General features: G+C 45.7%; 1 protein-coding gene across 7 annotated transcripts in view; it reads left to right on the forward strand.

Moving 5' to 3' along the window:
- Nucleotides 1-15,771, forward strand: part of RANBP3 (RAN binding protein 3) — a 121,780-nt gene that overhangs the window by 91,894 nt on the left and 14,115 nt on the right. For 5 of the 7 annotated variants that reach the window (XR_003092157.1, XM_006037627.3, XM_014526756.2 and 2 more), the window contains 2 exons: nucleotides 11,993-12,095; nucleotides 14,479-14,603. Coding sequence is in view for 6 of the 7 variants with exons in the window: in XM_006037627.3 (XP_006037689.1) it covers nucleotides 11,993-12,095; nucleotides 14,479-14,603 (228 nt within the window). In the remaining variant the exon portion in view is untranslated. The remainder of the gene's footprint in view (nucleotides 1-11,992; nucleotides 12,096-14,478; nucleotides 14,604-15,771) is intronic. The other 2 variants (XM_025194041.1, XM_025194044.1) reach the window with 1 other exon arrangement.

Consider the following 15,771-nt stretch of genomic DNA (forward strand, 5'->3'; position numbering starts at 1 on the left):
ACTGTGTAGTCATCCAAGTCACAGCCTCTTAACTTGTTCACCAGTATGGGGTGGGATACCGTATCGATGGCCTTCCTGAAGTCTAAGTAAACAAAGTCAACCCCTACTCCTGCGTCCAGGTGTTTTGTAACCTGCTCATAGAAAGAGACTAGATTAGTCAGGCATGATTACGAACCTGTTCTGGTTTCCCCTTAGCATAATTTTTCCTGCCGGGCTCTCACAAATGTGGGCCTTGATAATTTTTTCAAAGACTTTGCCTAGGATGGAGATGAGACTGACTGGCTTAAGTTGGTTAGGTATGACTTGCTCTTAGTGAATCTATACTGGGTAATCCCAGTACTCCTTGTACTCCTCTAGCTGCTTCAAAGCAGATTCCTTGAGGACCTGCTCCATGATCTTTCCAGGTATTGAGGTCAGACTAACTGGTCTAATTCCCTGGATCTTCTTCCATCCCTTTCCTATAGATGGGCACTATATTTTCCCTTTCCCATCATATGGGACCTCACAACTTTCAAGAGTTCTCAAAGGGGATAGCCAGTGGCTCTGGAATTACCTCAGCCAATTCTTTCAGTACCCTAGGATGTATTCCATCTAGCCCTGCTGACTTAGAAGTATTTTGTTTCTCTACGTTAGGGCCGTCTAACTTTGGCACAGCTGGAGGTCACACATGATGCCAGCATGTCTTCTGGGCCATACCATGGCCAACACATGTATGGGAGAGCACAAACATGCAACACATGTATAGGAGAGCACAATGCTGGTGCTGGCCGTGTTGCATGTTTGTGCAGTTTATTCTTGCATTCTTCCCTAGTAATATGACCAAATTTTCACTTTTTGTAGAATTTCTTTTTTGAGTTTCAATTCCTTGAAGAGATTAATTTAGCCAGGCAGGCCTCTTGTTGCACTTCCCATCCTTCCATAGCTTGCTTATGTGCCCGTAATATGGCCTCCTTAAAATACAGCCAGCTTTCCTGGATTACTTGCCTCCCTGGATATCCTGCCTGCCAATTCCCTGACTTTGTTAAAAGCTGCTTTTTATATTTATTTTTTTTGTGTTGCTTTTTTTTTTTTTTAAAGTCCAGTGTCTTTATTCTGTTGCTCATCCTCTTTCCTTCCTTCTCTATAAGATCTTGAATTCTTACCATTTTGTGGTTGTCACCCAAGTTACCTTCCAGTTCCAGATTCTCAACCGATTCCTTCCTGTTTGCGAGTAGCAAGTTGAGAAAATATTTCCCCCTCTTCTCCCTAGTTGGCCTCTTCACCTGCACATGACAGTACATTAGTCATACTACTATCCTACCATGTCTCCTTAATCCCGAGTGCATACTAATTCCAGGATTGTACTAGGACTTCCATTTCTTCCTGGTTATTGTCCATGTTTTTCTTATTGATGCATAAACGTTTCAGGTAACTAACTGATTGTCTTATTTTTCTCCCTGAAAAAAATGCTAAAGCTTCCACTATTGCCTCCTCTTACTAAGTGTTTTTTTTTTTTTTTGTCCCAGGTTCCCTGTCCTTTGGGAAACCTTTGGGCTTTGGTCTCCGTCCCCCAGTGAACCTAGCTTTAAAGCCCTTCTCCCTAGGTTAGTGAGCCTAGTAGACCCCATCTCTTCCCAATAGTCCTTCTCCTTGGAACATCACCCCATAATCCAAGATACCAAACCTCTAGGCATCCCACCTAGGTAACATGGGGTTGAGGTGGTGAATCAAACGGAGCACTAGCATGTAGAGCTTGTGGTGATGGACTGTTATCATCAAGTGCACTAGTTTGATGTCCCCCAGCCTGCTGAGGCAGTGAGAGAGAGTGTTGCAGGGATTGGTGAGACAGGTGTCACTTGATGAGCTCCAGGGCTGGTTAGAACCTGTTGGATGTAGACAAGGAATATCAGTGGCATGACAGTCTTGACCTCCCTTTAGGGTATGATGCCTTGTGTTAGGGTGTGATTTCTTGTGCTGTGTCAGGGTTGTTTTAGTATGAGGTTAGATTATGGATTTGTATAGGATGGTTTGGATGGGGATGATCCTGCCTCAGGCAGGGGGTTGGACTAGATGACCTGTGGATAGGATGACTATATTTTTAAGGAGATCTGGGGCACTGCTTTCCCCCTCCCTCTCTCCTCCTTCCCAAGCCAGTGGCATTGCTGCAGGCAGAGGCACAGGGGTGCTGTTTGGTAGAGAGGTGGAGTAGCATGCTTTGTGTCCAGTCTAGTTCTTCCTGAGCAGCGGTTAAAGGTGAGGGGGGCAGGCTGGGCTGGGCACCACTCTAGCGTGCCCTCCTTACTCGCATACAGTAGCAATGGTGCCTGCTCGCCCACCTGCCTGGCTCACCATGCCACCTCCCCTCACCAGACTGCACCCTTGCCCACCTGCCTCTGAGACTTTTTTCACCAATAGGTCGAGACCAGCTTACAAAATCTAGGATTGTTCATCTATTAGGTCACACTCTACCTAATAGATGTCCTTTCCAGCCCTACTTCTCTATGATTCTGTCATCCTGCAATAAATGGCAGGGTGCTTGTGGTGTGGGCAGCTCCATACGCTGGGCCAGCACAGAGGGTTCTGCTCATCCCTGCCTGTCAAAGTCCAGGAGGTTTCTCATATGAAAGATGTTGGCCAGGACCATCCTCCAGTGCACCCAGGGCTCCTTCATTATCAGCACTACCAGCTGGGACTTGCCAATGAAGTATGTACCCAAGGATCTGGAAGAGGAGACTAACCTTCAAGTTCTGAGGAGGTCCTAGTAGAAATTAGGCAGCTTTCTAAGGTCTCTCATGGGGAGGTATATCAGGTAGAAGAGCTTCAGGTTCTATCAGAACCATCAGAGGCAACAGAAGAAGGTGTGCCCCATTATGCACCATGGTGTCTGACTGCAAGTAGCATCTCTAGGGCATGATTGTGGATGCAGACCAGGCCTGCTCTCCCCCCCCCCTTCTGGTAAGGTGTTAAGCCAGGTGACCAGCGCCACCCTGCAGAGGAACAGAACATTGGAGCAGCCCTGTTCAAGATGTGAAGCCGCTTGGACAGTTGGACTTCAAGTTGGTCTCAGTTCTCCAGAATGGAAGGACGACTGGGCGGACAGGTTGACCCCCAAATAAAGCAGCGGGCCTGCACTTTACCAGATGGTTTGGAGCACAGATGAGACTGGGCCCACTTGCCACCCATTATCTGCTGCCAGGTCAGAACTCTTCACCCATTTGGCCAAGGCAGAGGAAGCTGTCCAGTAGATGGATTGGTAAACTGCCATCTGCATGAGGATGACTCATGGCCAGCTCAGCCAACACCAATTCCATGAGCTGCTTGAATAGGAGAGAAAGGAAAGGTTCACTGGTAGGGTAGAGTTTGCCAGGCAATTGGTAGCCTTGTCACACTCCCTGCCAGAAGACGAGCTCAGTCAGGTTCCGGTTGAGCTTAACCATACCCTCTGTGGAAGCATACAGCATTGGAGATTTCACACAGTGGGGACTGAAGCCATCCCTCCAAGCAAGCTTGAGGAGGTCCTGGACCAAGTACAGGTTGTTGAAGATGGCGTGCCCTAGAATCCTCTGTCTGCTTTAAGGTGGATGTTTGCCTACAAAGACTTTAGCCACATCAAAATGGCTTTGGTTACAACTTTGTAATCTATGCAAAGGAATGAGACTGGTTGCTGGTTCCTCAGGTTGTGGTGGTCCACCTTTTGGGTAGCAGGTTCAACATGTCTCTTCTGCTTGATAGAGGAAACTCCACTTTCCCTTCAGACTTGGCAAAATCTGGGCAGAGGACATCGTCTAGAACATCAAAAATTTACCATCGGCCCATTGATGCCTGGACAGTTTTAGGTAGGCAGCAGGATGAGGACTTCTGATAAGTTGGCCAGAGCAAGAGGATATTTTACCCAGTCCAGGTTGCTTATGTTGACTAGTGGTAGTCCCTCTGGTGTCAGTGTTGGTTGGACCTGTCGAGAAGAGTCTTGCATAGAAGACTCTCCCTTTCTCACAGCTTAATGGAATCTTGGAAGGAAATGCTGTCCTCTGCCAGGAAGCAGGTAATATATTTCTTGGTACTTCCTCTTTGGGGCATAGAAGAAGTAGGAGCCATGGACCATCTCTTGAGGAGCTAAAACCATGACCGTACATGCATCACTGGAGTCCCCTGTGGTTCAGTGGTAGAATCCTCGTCTGCCACACTGGAGACTCAGGTTCAGTTCCTGGACACTTGTATGCAAATACAGCCATGGAGGCACCAAATTTCTGGGCTCAGTCTAGCCTTTGGATTCTGTGTCAGTGGCCTAAAGAGGGGGTGGGAAGTCTGGGCGCAGACTCTACTCCTCCAAAAATTCCTGCCTAGGCATATGCATCAAAGGTCGGTCTGGGAGACCTCATGCATACACCATGATCTGGAAGGATCAATGGTTGGCAAACATGCTTCACTAGTGTAGTAGTGTTCAGAGCTCTTCCTGTTTTTCCTGACTCCCTCTGTGGAGGGCAGGTTATCTGGGTCAGTGACAGGGAGCTTCTCCAGCTCTGAAACCTTAAGCTGCTCTAAGGCCACCTTCCTCTGTCAGTGTTTTTTTTTTGTTTGTTTTTTTGTCCCCCTGGATGTAGTTGCAGCATGAGAGCCCCATACAAACGTTCCCCACATCCCAACATCTTCATGCTGAGGGAAAGGTCCTCTGCTGCTCGGGCAAAGTTTGCAAGAACTTCCAGGAGTATTTTACAAGGGCTACATCCTCCAGCAGGCTGCTGTTGAAGTGCTGGTAGTTTGGGCCTGTATGCTTAGGTTGCAGAGTGACCTGAGCATAGGCAAGATGGCAATTGCTGGAGGAGGCTTGCCAAATGCCAGAGGTGTGGAGTTGGATAGGGTTCAGGAAGGAGGTGTAGATCTTGTCTAGTCAGGAGTGGCATGCCTGATGTTCATCTGCCTTGACAAAGGTGAATGTGGTGGTGGCATCTATCAAAGTGGTCAGTGGTATCCTCCTTTAAGCTGTCTGTGGTGACCTGGCTCCATTCCCTGCCACTTTTGGCCTGCACCTCAAGAGTGACATTGAAGTCCCTGCTGAGTACTAGGTGCTCACGAGGACTCAGGTTGCTGAGGTAGTTGGGAGCTTGCTGATAGAATTGCCATCTCACTGTTGGTCCCAGGGGCATAGATGTTAACCAGATTCAGGATGACCTGCTGTGTTGACCCAGAAAAGTAGCAGGGAGCCTGGTACCACATCAACTGTCAGCACAAGCTCTGGCCCCAGGCCCAGGGAGAATGTGTGCAACCCCAAAGGATGAGGTACCCGAAGTAGAACCTGTTCCCCTACTCCATCCTGCATGTGGCTCATTTGGGGTTGTATGAGTCTTCTGTAGGAAAAACAGAGTCCTCCGCTGCTTACAGGTAAATAAATACCTGGCATTTGTGGAGACTTGTCCTGCAACCATAGATATTAAGGGTGGCAATGGTAAGGGTCCTTATGGGTAGGTGACAGTGGGAGGATTGGTGGGGGCCTTGCAAGGGGTGGTGTCAGTTGTGACCCAACAGCAATGCTGCCCTACTCCTGCAGATGTAGAGGGTATACTGGAAGCTGTGGCACCACTGGTAGATTTGTCTTTCTACCTGTTGGGCCCCTTCCCCTCCCCCACTAGGACCCTCACAGCACCAGGATCCCCAGTGATCTGGAGTGAGCTGTACCTTGTTTCCAGAGTGTAGCATGCTCTTCAGGAAATACAGCAGCACTTTCCTGAGCACAGCTGAGGCTGAGATCAGCAGGCTTTATCCACTCCATGGAGTCCTGGTTGTCTTTCTCCTTGTCCCTGATTTCTGCGGGGGCCTCCTGACTCCTGGATAATGTGGCTGTATTCCCCTCCGAGCACCAGCGGAAGGAGTAATGCAACCCCTGGAGCTGGGGAAGGGGTAGACGGAGTGGGTGGCAGGGCAGGAGACGATGGGTTCTGTGCAGGATCCTCCCTAGGGTTCAGATGACTGTTAAAGGACCCTGGTCTCTCCTCTCTTTGCTGAGGAGAGGAGTTTAAGGCTGTGACAGGGCTGGTGACACTGGGGTCTGGAGATGGTGTGGGCACCTCAGTGGTGCTGTCTACCCTGGAGTCTTCAGGAATGTGGACTTCTTCATTGGGGCTTTCTGGTGAGAGTCACTTGGCTCTCACCTCCCTTAGGTTGTCAGAGAGAGGGATTCACTGCTAAATCTGCTCCAGAGGTAGCCAAAGTCAGGGCTTGAACTTTGGCACCTGTGGTGTTGGGTATCAAATCATGAGTGGTAGAATTGTGGATCTCCTCCATAGGTTCTGTGGCTTCAGGATGGACTTGGTCCTGAGTCTTGCTCCAGGGTGGTGTCCACCTGTTTGATTTTTCCTGGGATTGGTTTTTAGGTGTAGCTCCAGAGTTGACAGCCTCCTCCATGTCAGAGGAACTGAGCTGCTCCTGTTTTCTGCTTGGCCAAGGCAGTTGTTAGCTGTTCTTTAGGGTTTAGCTACCACTCACCATTTGGTGGACAGGGATGAATCCATTCCTGATGGAGGGGTTGTGGCCTAGGACAGTGTTTCTCAATCTTGTTAAACTCAAGGTACCCCTTGGAAAATGCCAGCTCTTAATTTTTTACTTGTTTTCTGACTATGAAAAAATAATAGAGCAATAACTCTTCTGACGCAAGGAGCTCAGAAAGATCATCACAGAATTTTTGTTAAACATTATGGATTCCTATTTAAAATCTTATGGTTTATCTTGTGAATTTTATTTGCACCTAACTTGAAAGGATTTTAAGAAACCCTGGGGTGCTGCAGTACCTGACTGAGGATCAGTGGGCTAGGTAGCAGACCTGCTTGTCTTTGGCCACTCCTGGCATAGGTATCCCAGTGCCTGCCATAAGAATCATGTGATCTTCTCTAAGGAGCAATGGACCGTATAGGATACCCTGGAAGGGGACCATGAAGGATTCCTCTACCTCCGTCCTAGCACCCACCACCAACTGGATGGTGACCTGGCAGGGGAAGGACTGCATGTGGTGGAGGAGGCTGGGGTCTCAGCACCCTAGTAGGAGGGATGTTATTGGGGATGTGACCTTTTCCAAGCTGAGAAGTGGTTTGGTATGGGCCACATTGAGGAGGTATGGAGCTGAGCGCTGCCCTGGTTTAGAGGTCCTTTGGAGTTTGAGGGGGACATCAACACCTCCAGCAGAGATCACTTTTCCACTGCCTCTTGGGTGGCAGCCTCTGTTGCAAGGAACAGTGCTACTATGCCATATGGTTGTGGCCATGAGATTGCAGCAGCCTCATTAACTTGTGCCAGTGTCTACACAGAGTTTGGCGTGGAGTGGGGTCAGGTGGCAGCAGATCTCATGCTACTTGTTGATGTTGGGGGAAGGGGCCTTCACTGCTTGAGGTGGTCTGGGCAGAAGCAGTGGAGGCGGCAGGCTTGGTGGTTGTGCTCTTCCCTACAGTGGGTTCTGCAGAGCTGGTAAAGTGCTGATCAGGTGTAGGGTGCAGTCTGAGGCACACCTGGTCTCAGAAGTGAAATTGCTTTGGCCTTTGTGGCAGGCCTGTCAGGAGTGAGACTTGATACTCCAGTCTGCACAACTGAATGCAGATCAGAGTCTTATCAGTTGTGACCTGAAGCTGAACTTCTTCAACTTCAGCTGTGAAATTGTTTCCTCACAAATGTAGGTTAAGCTTAAGCTACCTATTTTCATGCTGAGTCTTTGAATATTCTTCTAGAGGAGCTGAATAAAAGCCCAGTGACTTCAGGACTATTGATGCTTGGGGTTTTTTTTTAGCATTAAACTAGTTGGCAATTAAGTAATTGAATTCCAAGGATGATTCACTTCCTTCTGCCCTGTCATGTGATAGGATCTGGAGCAGTTCTGTGTCTTTTTTACGAGATATAATATCTGAAAACTTCTCAGAAAAATCTTTTTAAAGTAATTGAATCAAGTTCAAACTGATCCTGGGGGACCAATATTTTGCATGTACTCCTGAGTTTGCTGCAGCACTCAAAGTTAACCAAGTTGTTGTTATTTTTTTTTTTTTTTGGTAGTTAGTTACTCCTATAAAGTTTGCTGAAACTCAGACCCTAATTTCTGTGTTACACTTTCAAAAACAACCCTCCCCCCAATCCATGTTGTCTGTAGTAGTTCCATGCAGGCTGTTGCAGACCCACAAGTCCTTCTCTTTCTCTAGACATTTGTATCTATCCCACCTACAAATATAAGAAGTTGTACTGTATCAATAATACCTGCACTTCAGTGCAAAGCCAGTGAAAAGTACTGAAATGCTGTGTCTTTTTTTTCAACTAACAGAATAGGTACTGTTCTAAATCCTCAATTTTTATGGTGATTGTTGACCTTGACAAACTTACAGCTACTGTTATAGTCTGCTTTGCAGGATATATTTCACTAACTACTACTTGCATGAATTTTGCTACAAAGTTTCCGTCATAGAACAGTTTGTTTACCAGAGCTATCAAATTTGCAACATAACTTGTACAAATTGGTAACTCGTTTTCTTCAGCTTGTTTTTTGAAGGTGATGCTGCAAGCTCTTACTGAAGTTTATCAAACCTTTCTTTGCATAATATGCCGTTCAAGTCCCTATGTCCTTTTTTGCATTGTGTGTTATAGTGACATTTAATATTGTATTCTTTTTAAGAAAAGAATGATACCATTCTTCTGATACCATTCTTCTGCATACCATCCCTTTTTCGTGATTCAGTGAAAAAGTAATTTTTGCCCTATTGCTCTTTGAAAACTCTCTGCCTTCCAAATCAACTCTTTATTTATTTGTTTTTTGGGAATGAGAGTGCTGAAGGGAGAATGAGAAATTTGAAAACCTTGGAATGCTAGCCTCTTTAAATTTGCCACTCTTCTATACTGCCTTCTTCCTACCTATGTCAGAAAATAGGTGGATTATTTCCTTAATGTACTTCTAACATAACTTCTTTAAAAGCAGAAGCAGAGACATAATTTCCTCTGTGTTGCATCTATGGCATAAAATGGATGTAATGTAGGATCATAGCAAAGTAAGGCTGGAAGGAAAATCATGAGGCTTTCAAGCATGGGCAGGACTTAAAAGCAGGATCATCCCTGACTAAACCATCCCAGCCAAGAATCTGTCTAACCTGCTCTTGAAATTTCCAGAAATGGAGATTCCACAATTTCTCTAGGCAGCTTGTTCCAGTGTTTAACTACCATGCTTGATTTTTTTTTTTTTTGAACATGCTGTTTTGTTAGTTAAAAGGTACAGATATTACATATGTTCATTGCAATTACCTACAAACCAGTAAACGTTTTCAAAAGTGATCTGTAATTTTTGTGCATATTAATATGAAACTACTGCTTTTGGATGAAAGTATGAAGCACCTCTACACTTGCTTTCCCATTACCCTTATGTATTACACTATATAAACTCCCCGAACATTGGCTGGTTACTGAATAATGGAGCCAGATGAAGAGGGACAAGAGCAGGAAATGTGTGGGTTGTGGGTGCTTCAGGCCCCTGAGTTGGCTCGTAATTATCCATATCGATTTACATGTAGACATAGCCTGTTCCATTGTTCTACTTGCTGAGGGTATCCCAATGGGGAAATGCCCAAGACGGGTGGGTGGAGGGGAGAGGGGGCAGTGGCTGCCATCTGGGCAAGTTCTGATGGGAGGGTGAAAAGGGCTGGGAAGAGGGGCCCCCAGAAGCCCCCTCACTCTGTGGGTTGGGTAAAATGGCTGTGGGTTGTCAACCTCTGGACAACATGCATGCTATCTAGGAACAAATTATGCCAAACCAAATTGATTTCCATCTTTGACAAGACAGCTATTTTGATGGATCAAGAAAATGCCGTGTACATAATATACTGCATTACTTATATACTATGTGTACCTCTTTATCAAAAAATAGCCATCTGAAATGGGGGTGCATATGTTAAATGAGGAAATTAGTTTTCTGTGCCAGAATGGAGGTAGGGGGGAGTTCTGGAATGGCAGCAGGGGACTGTCCAGCACCAGCTCACCCAGGCTTGCATGGAACGGGCAGAATCCTTTAGTCTGCAACATTCCCTCTCCCCCTGCTTTAGGGGCAACAACTGTAGGCTTAATCCTCTCACAGGTGATACTGAATTAAAGTTCTGAGAGGGTTAAACAAGTAGTTGTTTGTGGGGGAGAGGGGAAGAATGACATTCCATGGCCTCTACCCCTGCTCCATGCAGCCTGAACATTCAGTCCTTAGGTGAGCTGCTGGCATCCTGAGTGAAATGGAGCCATGGCAGGTAAGACCCTGGAAAAACCTTTTTAAACCCTTTTCCCCCGTTCTGCCTTCCCATAACAAGGTGCTTGTCTTATCTGGGGCCTTGGTATGGAAATAAATATGGCGTTTGAACATTAGTTAGACTTTTGACAGTCACATGGGACATTCTCATTTCTTTGCTGTAGTCATGGGCTAGGTAGAATCACAGAGGTGCATATATAACTGGCCGAATAATGGTAAGCAGTGAGTAACTATAAATTGATCAGTGTCAGAATGGGAGGTTCCATGTAGAGTTCCATAGCAGTCTGTGCTGGGCCAGTCAGGGAAAAAAACCCCTGATCATCCCCTGTTTGTTCCTTTTTAGTAGCCACTCTACCAATGTGACACACAATACGGGGCATGATTGGACCTCTGTGGTCTGACCCAGGAAATGCCAGTTCTTATGTTGTTGCAAAACCAGCTAGCCAGTAGTCTTGTTAAGAAAGATTTTGGAGTTTGGTAGATCACTGACTGAGCATGAGTAAGCAGTGTGATAGTCACAAGAAAAGCAAAACTAAGTTTGGGCTGCATCAAACAGGAGTATTGGATACAAGATGTGAGAAGTAATGATAGCACTCTGGTTGGTATTCATTAAGCCTCTGCTTGAGTATTTGGGCTCAGTTCTGTATGCTGCTATTTAAGATGTGGAGAAATGTGAACAGATCCAGAGGTGAGGGATAGCAATGTTATAGATCTTGGAACACAAACTCTAAGAGAAATTAAGTATGTTAATTTTGACAAACAGAATGAAGGGCGACATGATAGCAGGATTCCAAATATTTGAAAGATTGCCATAAAGATGAGGGAGAGCAACTATTCTTCCTTGCTACAACAAGGCAGGATACGAAGCAGTGGGTTCTTAAACTGCAGAAAAGCAGTTTTATTAAATTGTTGGGTGGGAGAAAAAAAACTTCCCTACTTTTAGAACAGCAGGTTAGTGGAAAAGGCTGTGTTGGGAAAATGTGGCATCTCCTTCATAAGTTGCTTGCAAGAGGACTCTGAAAAGGTATTTATTTCATTTAGTATAGGACTAATACATCCTGCATTTCTGCAGGAGGTTGGACAAATGATCCACGAGGCCTTTTCCAACCCTATAATTCTAACCCAGCCTGCTTCCCTCTCCCAGGTCTGCTTCAGCGTCCAGTACTTAGGACAAACTGGAGTTCGGCTCCAGAGAGACATCTGGCACCAGCTCCTCACCCCTCAAAGCTGAGGAGGGAGAAGATGAGTCATGGGACTCCCCTTGGTGAAGGGGTTATGGGCCTAGGTACATGGCATTAATCTGTCCGACAGAGAAGGCAACTCAGTGTTGAAGATACCGCATAGTTCAGGAGCCCTGATTTCAGCCCTGACAGTGCAGGATCAACAGGTGTTGATGTACCCCATGTCACTGTCTTCTGTGCTGATAGCTGGTAGCAAAGTCCCAAATTTTGCTGTTCAGTGCTATTATGCCCTCTCTCACCTTCCCCCTCACTCTTCGCATTATATTATCTTACCATATTGGTGCACAAGTGGAAACATCACCAATGCAATCTCATCTCTACCTACCCACTCTACTGCAACAACCACTATCACCACTAGGTCAGTCAGGATAGGGTTACAATCTGTATTAGGAAATTATGTGCACTGAGAGGTTCTAGATATCCTGATGCCTTATTATACAGTTTCTAAACATGGAGAACTACTCAAAGAACCATATAAATGTATCCATGTTTTTGCACATCAAAAGTTTTCCTTTTTTCCCCTCAACAGAGCCCACCAAAATCAAATGATGGTGGTACAGAGAGTAACAAGGAGAATACTGCTTCAGAATCTGGCTCTGAATCTTCTTCACAGGAAGCAACTCCAGAGAAAGGTGAATAACAAAATGTACTTTGAGAACTAATCCTTAAAAACAGTACTTCTTTACTGCTAGTATAATAGATATTTCTTGTTAAATGTTTGGAGTTGTTAGTGTACTATTACCATATGAAAATATAAAGATTTTGCTGTTGTTTTTAGTCGTTCTTCTACCCAACATTAAAAAAAAAAAAGTATACAAGTTTTCTGATCCCGTCGCTTAGTATTAATAGTCCTTGCAGGGTGCTCTGGCACTTGGAAGGAACTATTATGAAGGAACTATTATGCATAAGGATTATCTGCAGCAGTGAGAAAGTGGCATGACGTTGAAGCTCGTAGGGTCAGTCCTGTCCATCAGGAATGGTGGCAAGAAACGTTTTTTAGTTGGTACTGGTTTTGAGGGAGAGCATTTCCAGCCTCAGTGCTAGTTATGTGACAGTCTGAATAGGTAGAATTTGTGACAGTCTGAATAGGTAGAATTTATGCCAAGGAAATAGGGAATTCCAGATGTTTTAGAACAGTGGTTTCCAACCTTTTTAAGTAGAAGATCACCTTTGGCATTTAAAAGCAATCCAAGTTCTGCTGTGTGCTGCCACCCTCAGCCTGCCTGCCCCGCCCCCCCCAGCAGGTAAGTTTGTGAGGAGGGGGTTCAGATCAAGGCAGAGAGAGAGAAGATTATTTGGGGCTCTGCCTCCCCAGCAGGTAAGTCCCATCCGGCCAGGGCCCCACTCGCACTCAACTTACCCCTGCTCCTGCCTATGCAGCTTTGTCCCTCACAGTGGGGGCCTTGATCTAGCCCCTGCCCCTTCCCTTCCCCATTGATTGACCTGCTGGGCTGGGGTGCATGCACACAGGCACTCAACCCCACACCCCAGCCATGGATTGACTCCAAGAGGCTCTGAGATCTGCTGGTGGATTGAGACCCACTGGTTGGTGACCAGTGTTTTAGAATCTAAAACTAAACTCATTTGTTGAATTTTAGAAGTTTCCTCTCATCCTGTAAGCTAGAGACCATTTGATGAGAAATGCAGGTCATGTCAGAGTTTTGGGAATTCTCCAGTTTTAAAGCTTTGGGCTAACATTGGACAAACTGGTAATGGTTCTGATTGTGACATAAATTAGAATTAAATAGAATTGATATAGGAGCTAACAAGCTATAGTTATCACTCATTTGACATAATTTGGGCCATGCACACTAGGCAGGCTTACAACAAAGAGCACTAAGGAGAGGGGCAGGCATCTCATTGTGCGTTGGACAGCTTTGCAAGGTACTGTGGTATCATAGAAAAATAGGGCTGGAAGGGACCTTAGGAGGTCATCTAGTCCAACCCCTTGATCATGCCAGTTTCCAACATTTATCTTGCAAGAGTTACTGGCAAGAAACTCCCAAGAAATACTGGCCAGTGGAGATTGGCACCATTTTCAAGCCACACGGCAGTACTATGGCTGCCTTTCAAGTAGAACTCCTTGAGTGATATGGCCAGCAGCACTAGGTTCTGTCAGTGTAACTGGTTTGCAAATACCTCCTTATCCTTGTCCACACAAATGAACTGTTACAAGCTGGGATATGTCATAGTCAGGGTCAAAGGGGTTGTATTGCACAGTTATCTTGCACTGCCGATAGTGGACCTGTGACATGTTCTTTTGTGATGCCTGCAAGCTGCTAGGGGAAGAGGCAATATTGCCTCTACTGAAGCTACTCTGCTGCATTTAGAAACAGTGGTTGACAGGCTGAGGGTGCAGTCATATAAAACTGAACTGTTGCAAAACATCATTGATTGGGAACCAGTTTATATTTGTGACTGAAGTGCTGTGGCTCTGATGCCAGGGGGAGTGCTTGCTCCCATGCTTTGGGGAGTCCTAAAAGTGGATATATGGATAAGAGTGTCTTCACTTTTTTGCTTTCCTTCTCTCCAAAGTGTATAAAAATATGGATGGATCTTTAAATGCAGGCATGGTTGTAACTGGTTACTATTGTCATATTTGCAGATGTGGGAATAAGTCTTTACTTTGCAAAGGTTTTATTTGGTCCTCTTTGTAGTGACACTTAAGGAAGGGACCAGATTTTTATTTACTGGTATCTTTCCCCCTCAACTTCTGATTTATGGTTTTAAAATGGAAGACAAACTGCTGCTGGAGGGAAAGGTGGAGAATGGGACAGTTGCCTAATTTAAATTTACATTTGTTTCTAATGTACTGCTTTCCTCTGTTTTGTATATAGCAGTCCCCCAAGTCCTGATGAAAGCTTTCATAATCTGGACAGGTAGTTATGCTCCAGAGGAAAAGTCTATTAACTGGTTTTGTGCATCAGTAAATAGCAAACTGCATCTGTGCGCATACTTCTTGTCTTGCAGTTTTATGTAAATAACCCCCAAAATAAACTTTAAAATGTTGTTCAGCTAATAATATTTCAGAATCGCTGGCAGAGTCTGCAGCAGCCTATACCAAAGCAACTGCAAGGAAATGTTTGTTGGAGAAGGTAGAAGTGATCACTGGGGAGGAAGCAGAGAGTAACGTGTTACAGGTAAGAAATTGGTCAGGTACAGGTGAGCTTTAGTTTTGTGGTGATTTGCATGATGATCCAGCTGTATTAATTCAATTATGGTTAGTTGTTGCTTTTAATTTCCCATGCGAGTTCTTGCAATTCAACACCAGGCTACTGTCTTTGAAATTTGTTTTCATATGATGTATAACTGAGACACGTCTCTTGAAATCCTTACCACTATGAATCTTAAACAGGACTTGAATTATTAAATTATGAATAGATTTAGAGTTGGCCAATTCAGACTTTTTTCAGAGAATTTTAATTTGTATGTTTCTTTTTGTCTGCCACCCAAATGTTTTCCCCTCTCTGACAAATGCACACTTTACTGTCACTATAGCTTTTATAAATGTTAAGGCTAATGGTGACACTAATCTCATGAATAACATAGACCATATAACACCACACAAATTATTACAGCCAGCCTGTAACTTCTGTTTGTGTTGGACCATCTTTTGGAAAGAAATCTAGCCTTGATTTAAAGAGTCCAAGTACAGTAAAAGCTGTGCTATCCGGCATCTTACAAGCTGGCATGCTCTACTAACTGGCATGCCGGCTTGTAAGATAAAGTGAAACCAGACATGCCCACCGCACTTCCGGTTTCTCAGAGTCCCCACAGCCCAGGGGCATAACAGGCTGTGTGGGGCCCACCTCCCTGTCCCGCAGGGCCTGGAGGATGGGCGGCAATGCGGTGGGAGGGGTGGCTATGGGGTGTCCCTCTGCTCCTCCCACCACAGACACGGTGGGAGAAGCGGCGGCTGGGGCCGCTCAATTAACTTGGCATGTTTTGTTATCCGGCATCCCCCATTCCCAGGGGATGCCAGGTAACAGAGCTTTTACTGTAATTAGGTAGGGGTGCACAGAGAGCTTTTTGAGGCCGACACCAATAGCTGATTTTTAAGGAGGCATATCAGCCGATACTGATCTGATTTTTTGATACGCAGCCCGACAGCTTGAAGAGCAATGGTAAGTCTGTTGTGGTGAAGGGGCATGGTGGGGGCAGATCAAGGCCCCTGCAATGAGGGAGGGAATGGGGCTGGGGCAGGCGCTACCTCGCTGGGGTGGGGCAGGGCGCGGGACAGAGCTGTGGCTTGTCCAGGGGGCACGGGAAGTGAGGGGGGTGGCTTCCCCTGCTGCATGTACCCAAGGA

The sequence above is a fragment of the Alligator sinensis genome, unplaced genomic scaffold (assembly GCF_000455745.1).
Source record: "Alligator sinensis unplaced genomic scaffold, ASM45574v1 scaffold1349_1, whole genome shotgun sequence".
Classification (NCBI taxonomy): Eukaryota; Metazoa; Chordata; order Crocodylia; family Alligatoridae; genus Alligator; species Alligator sinensis.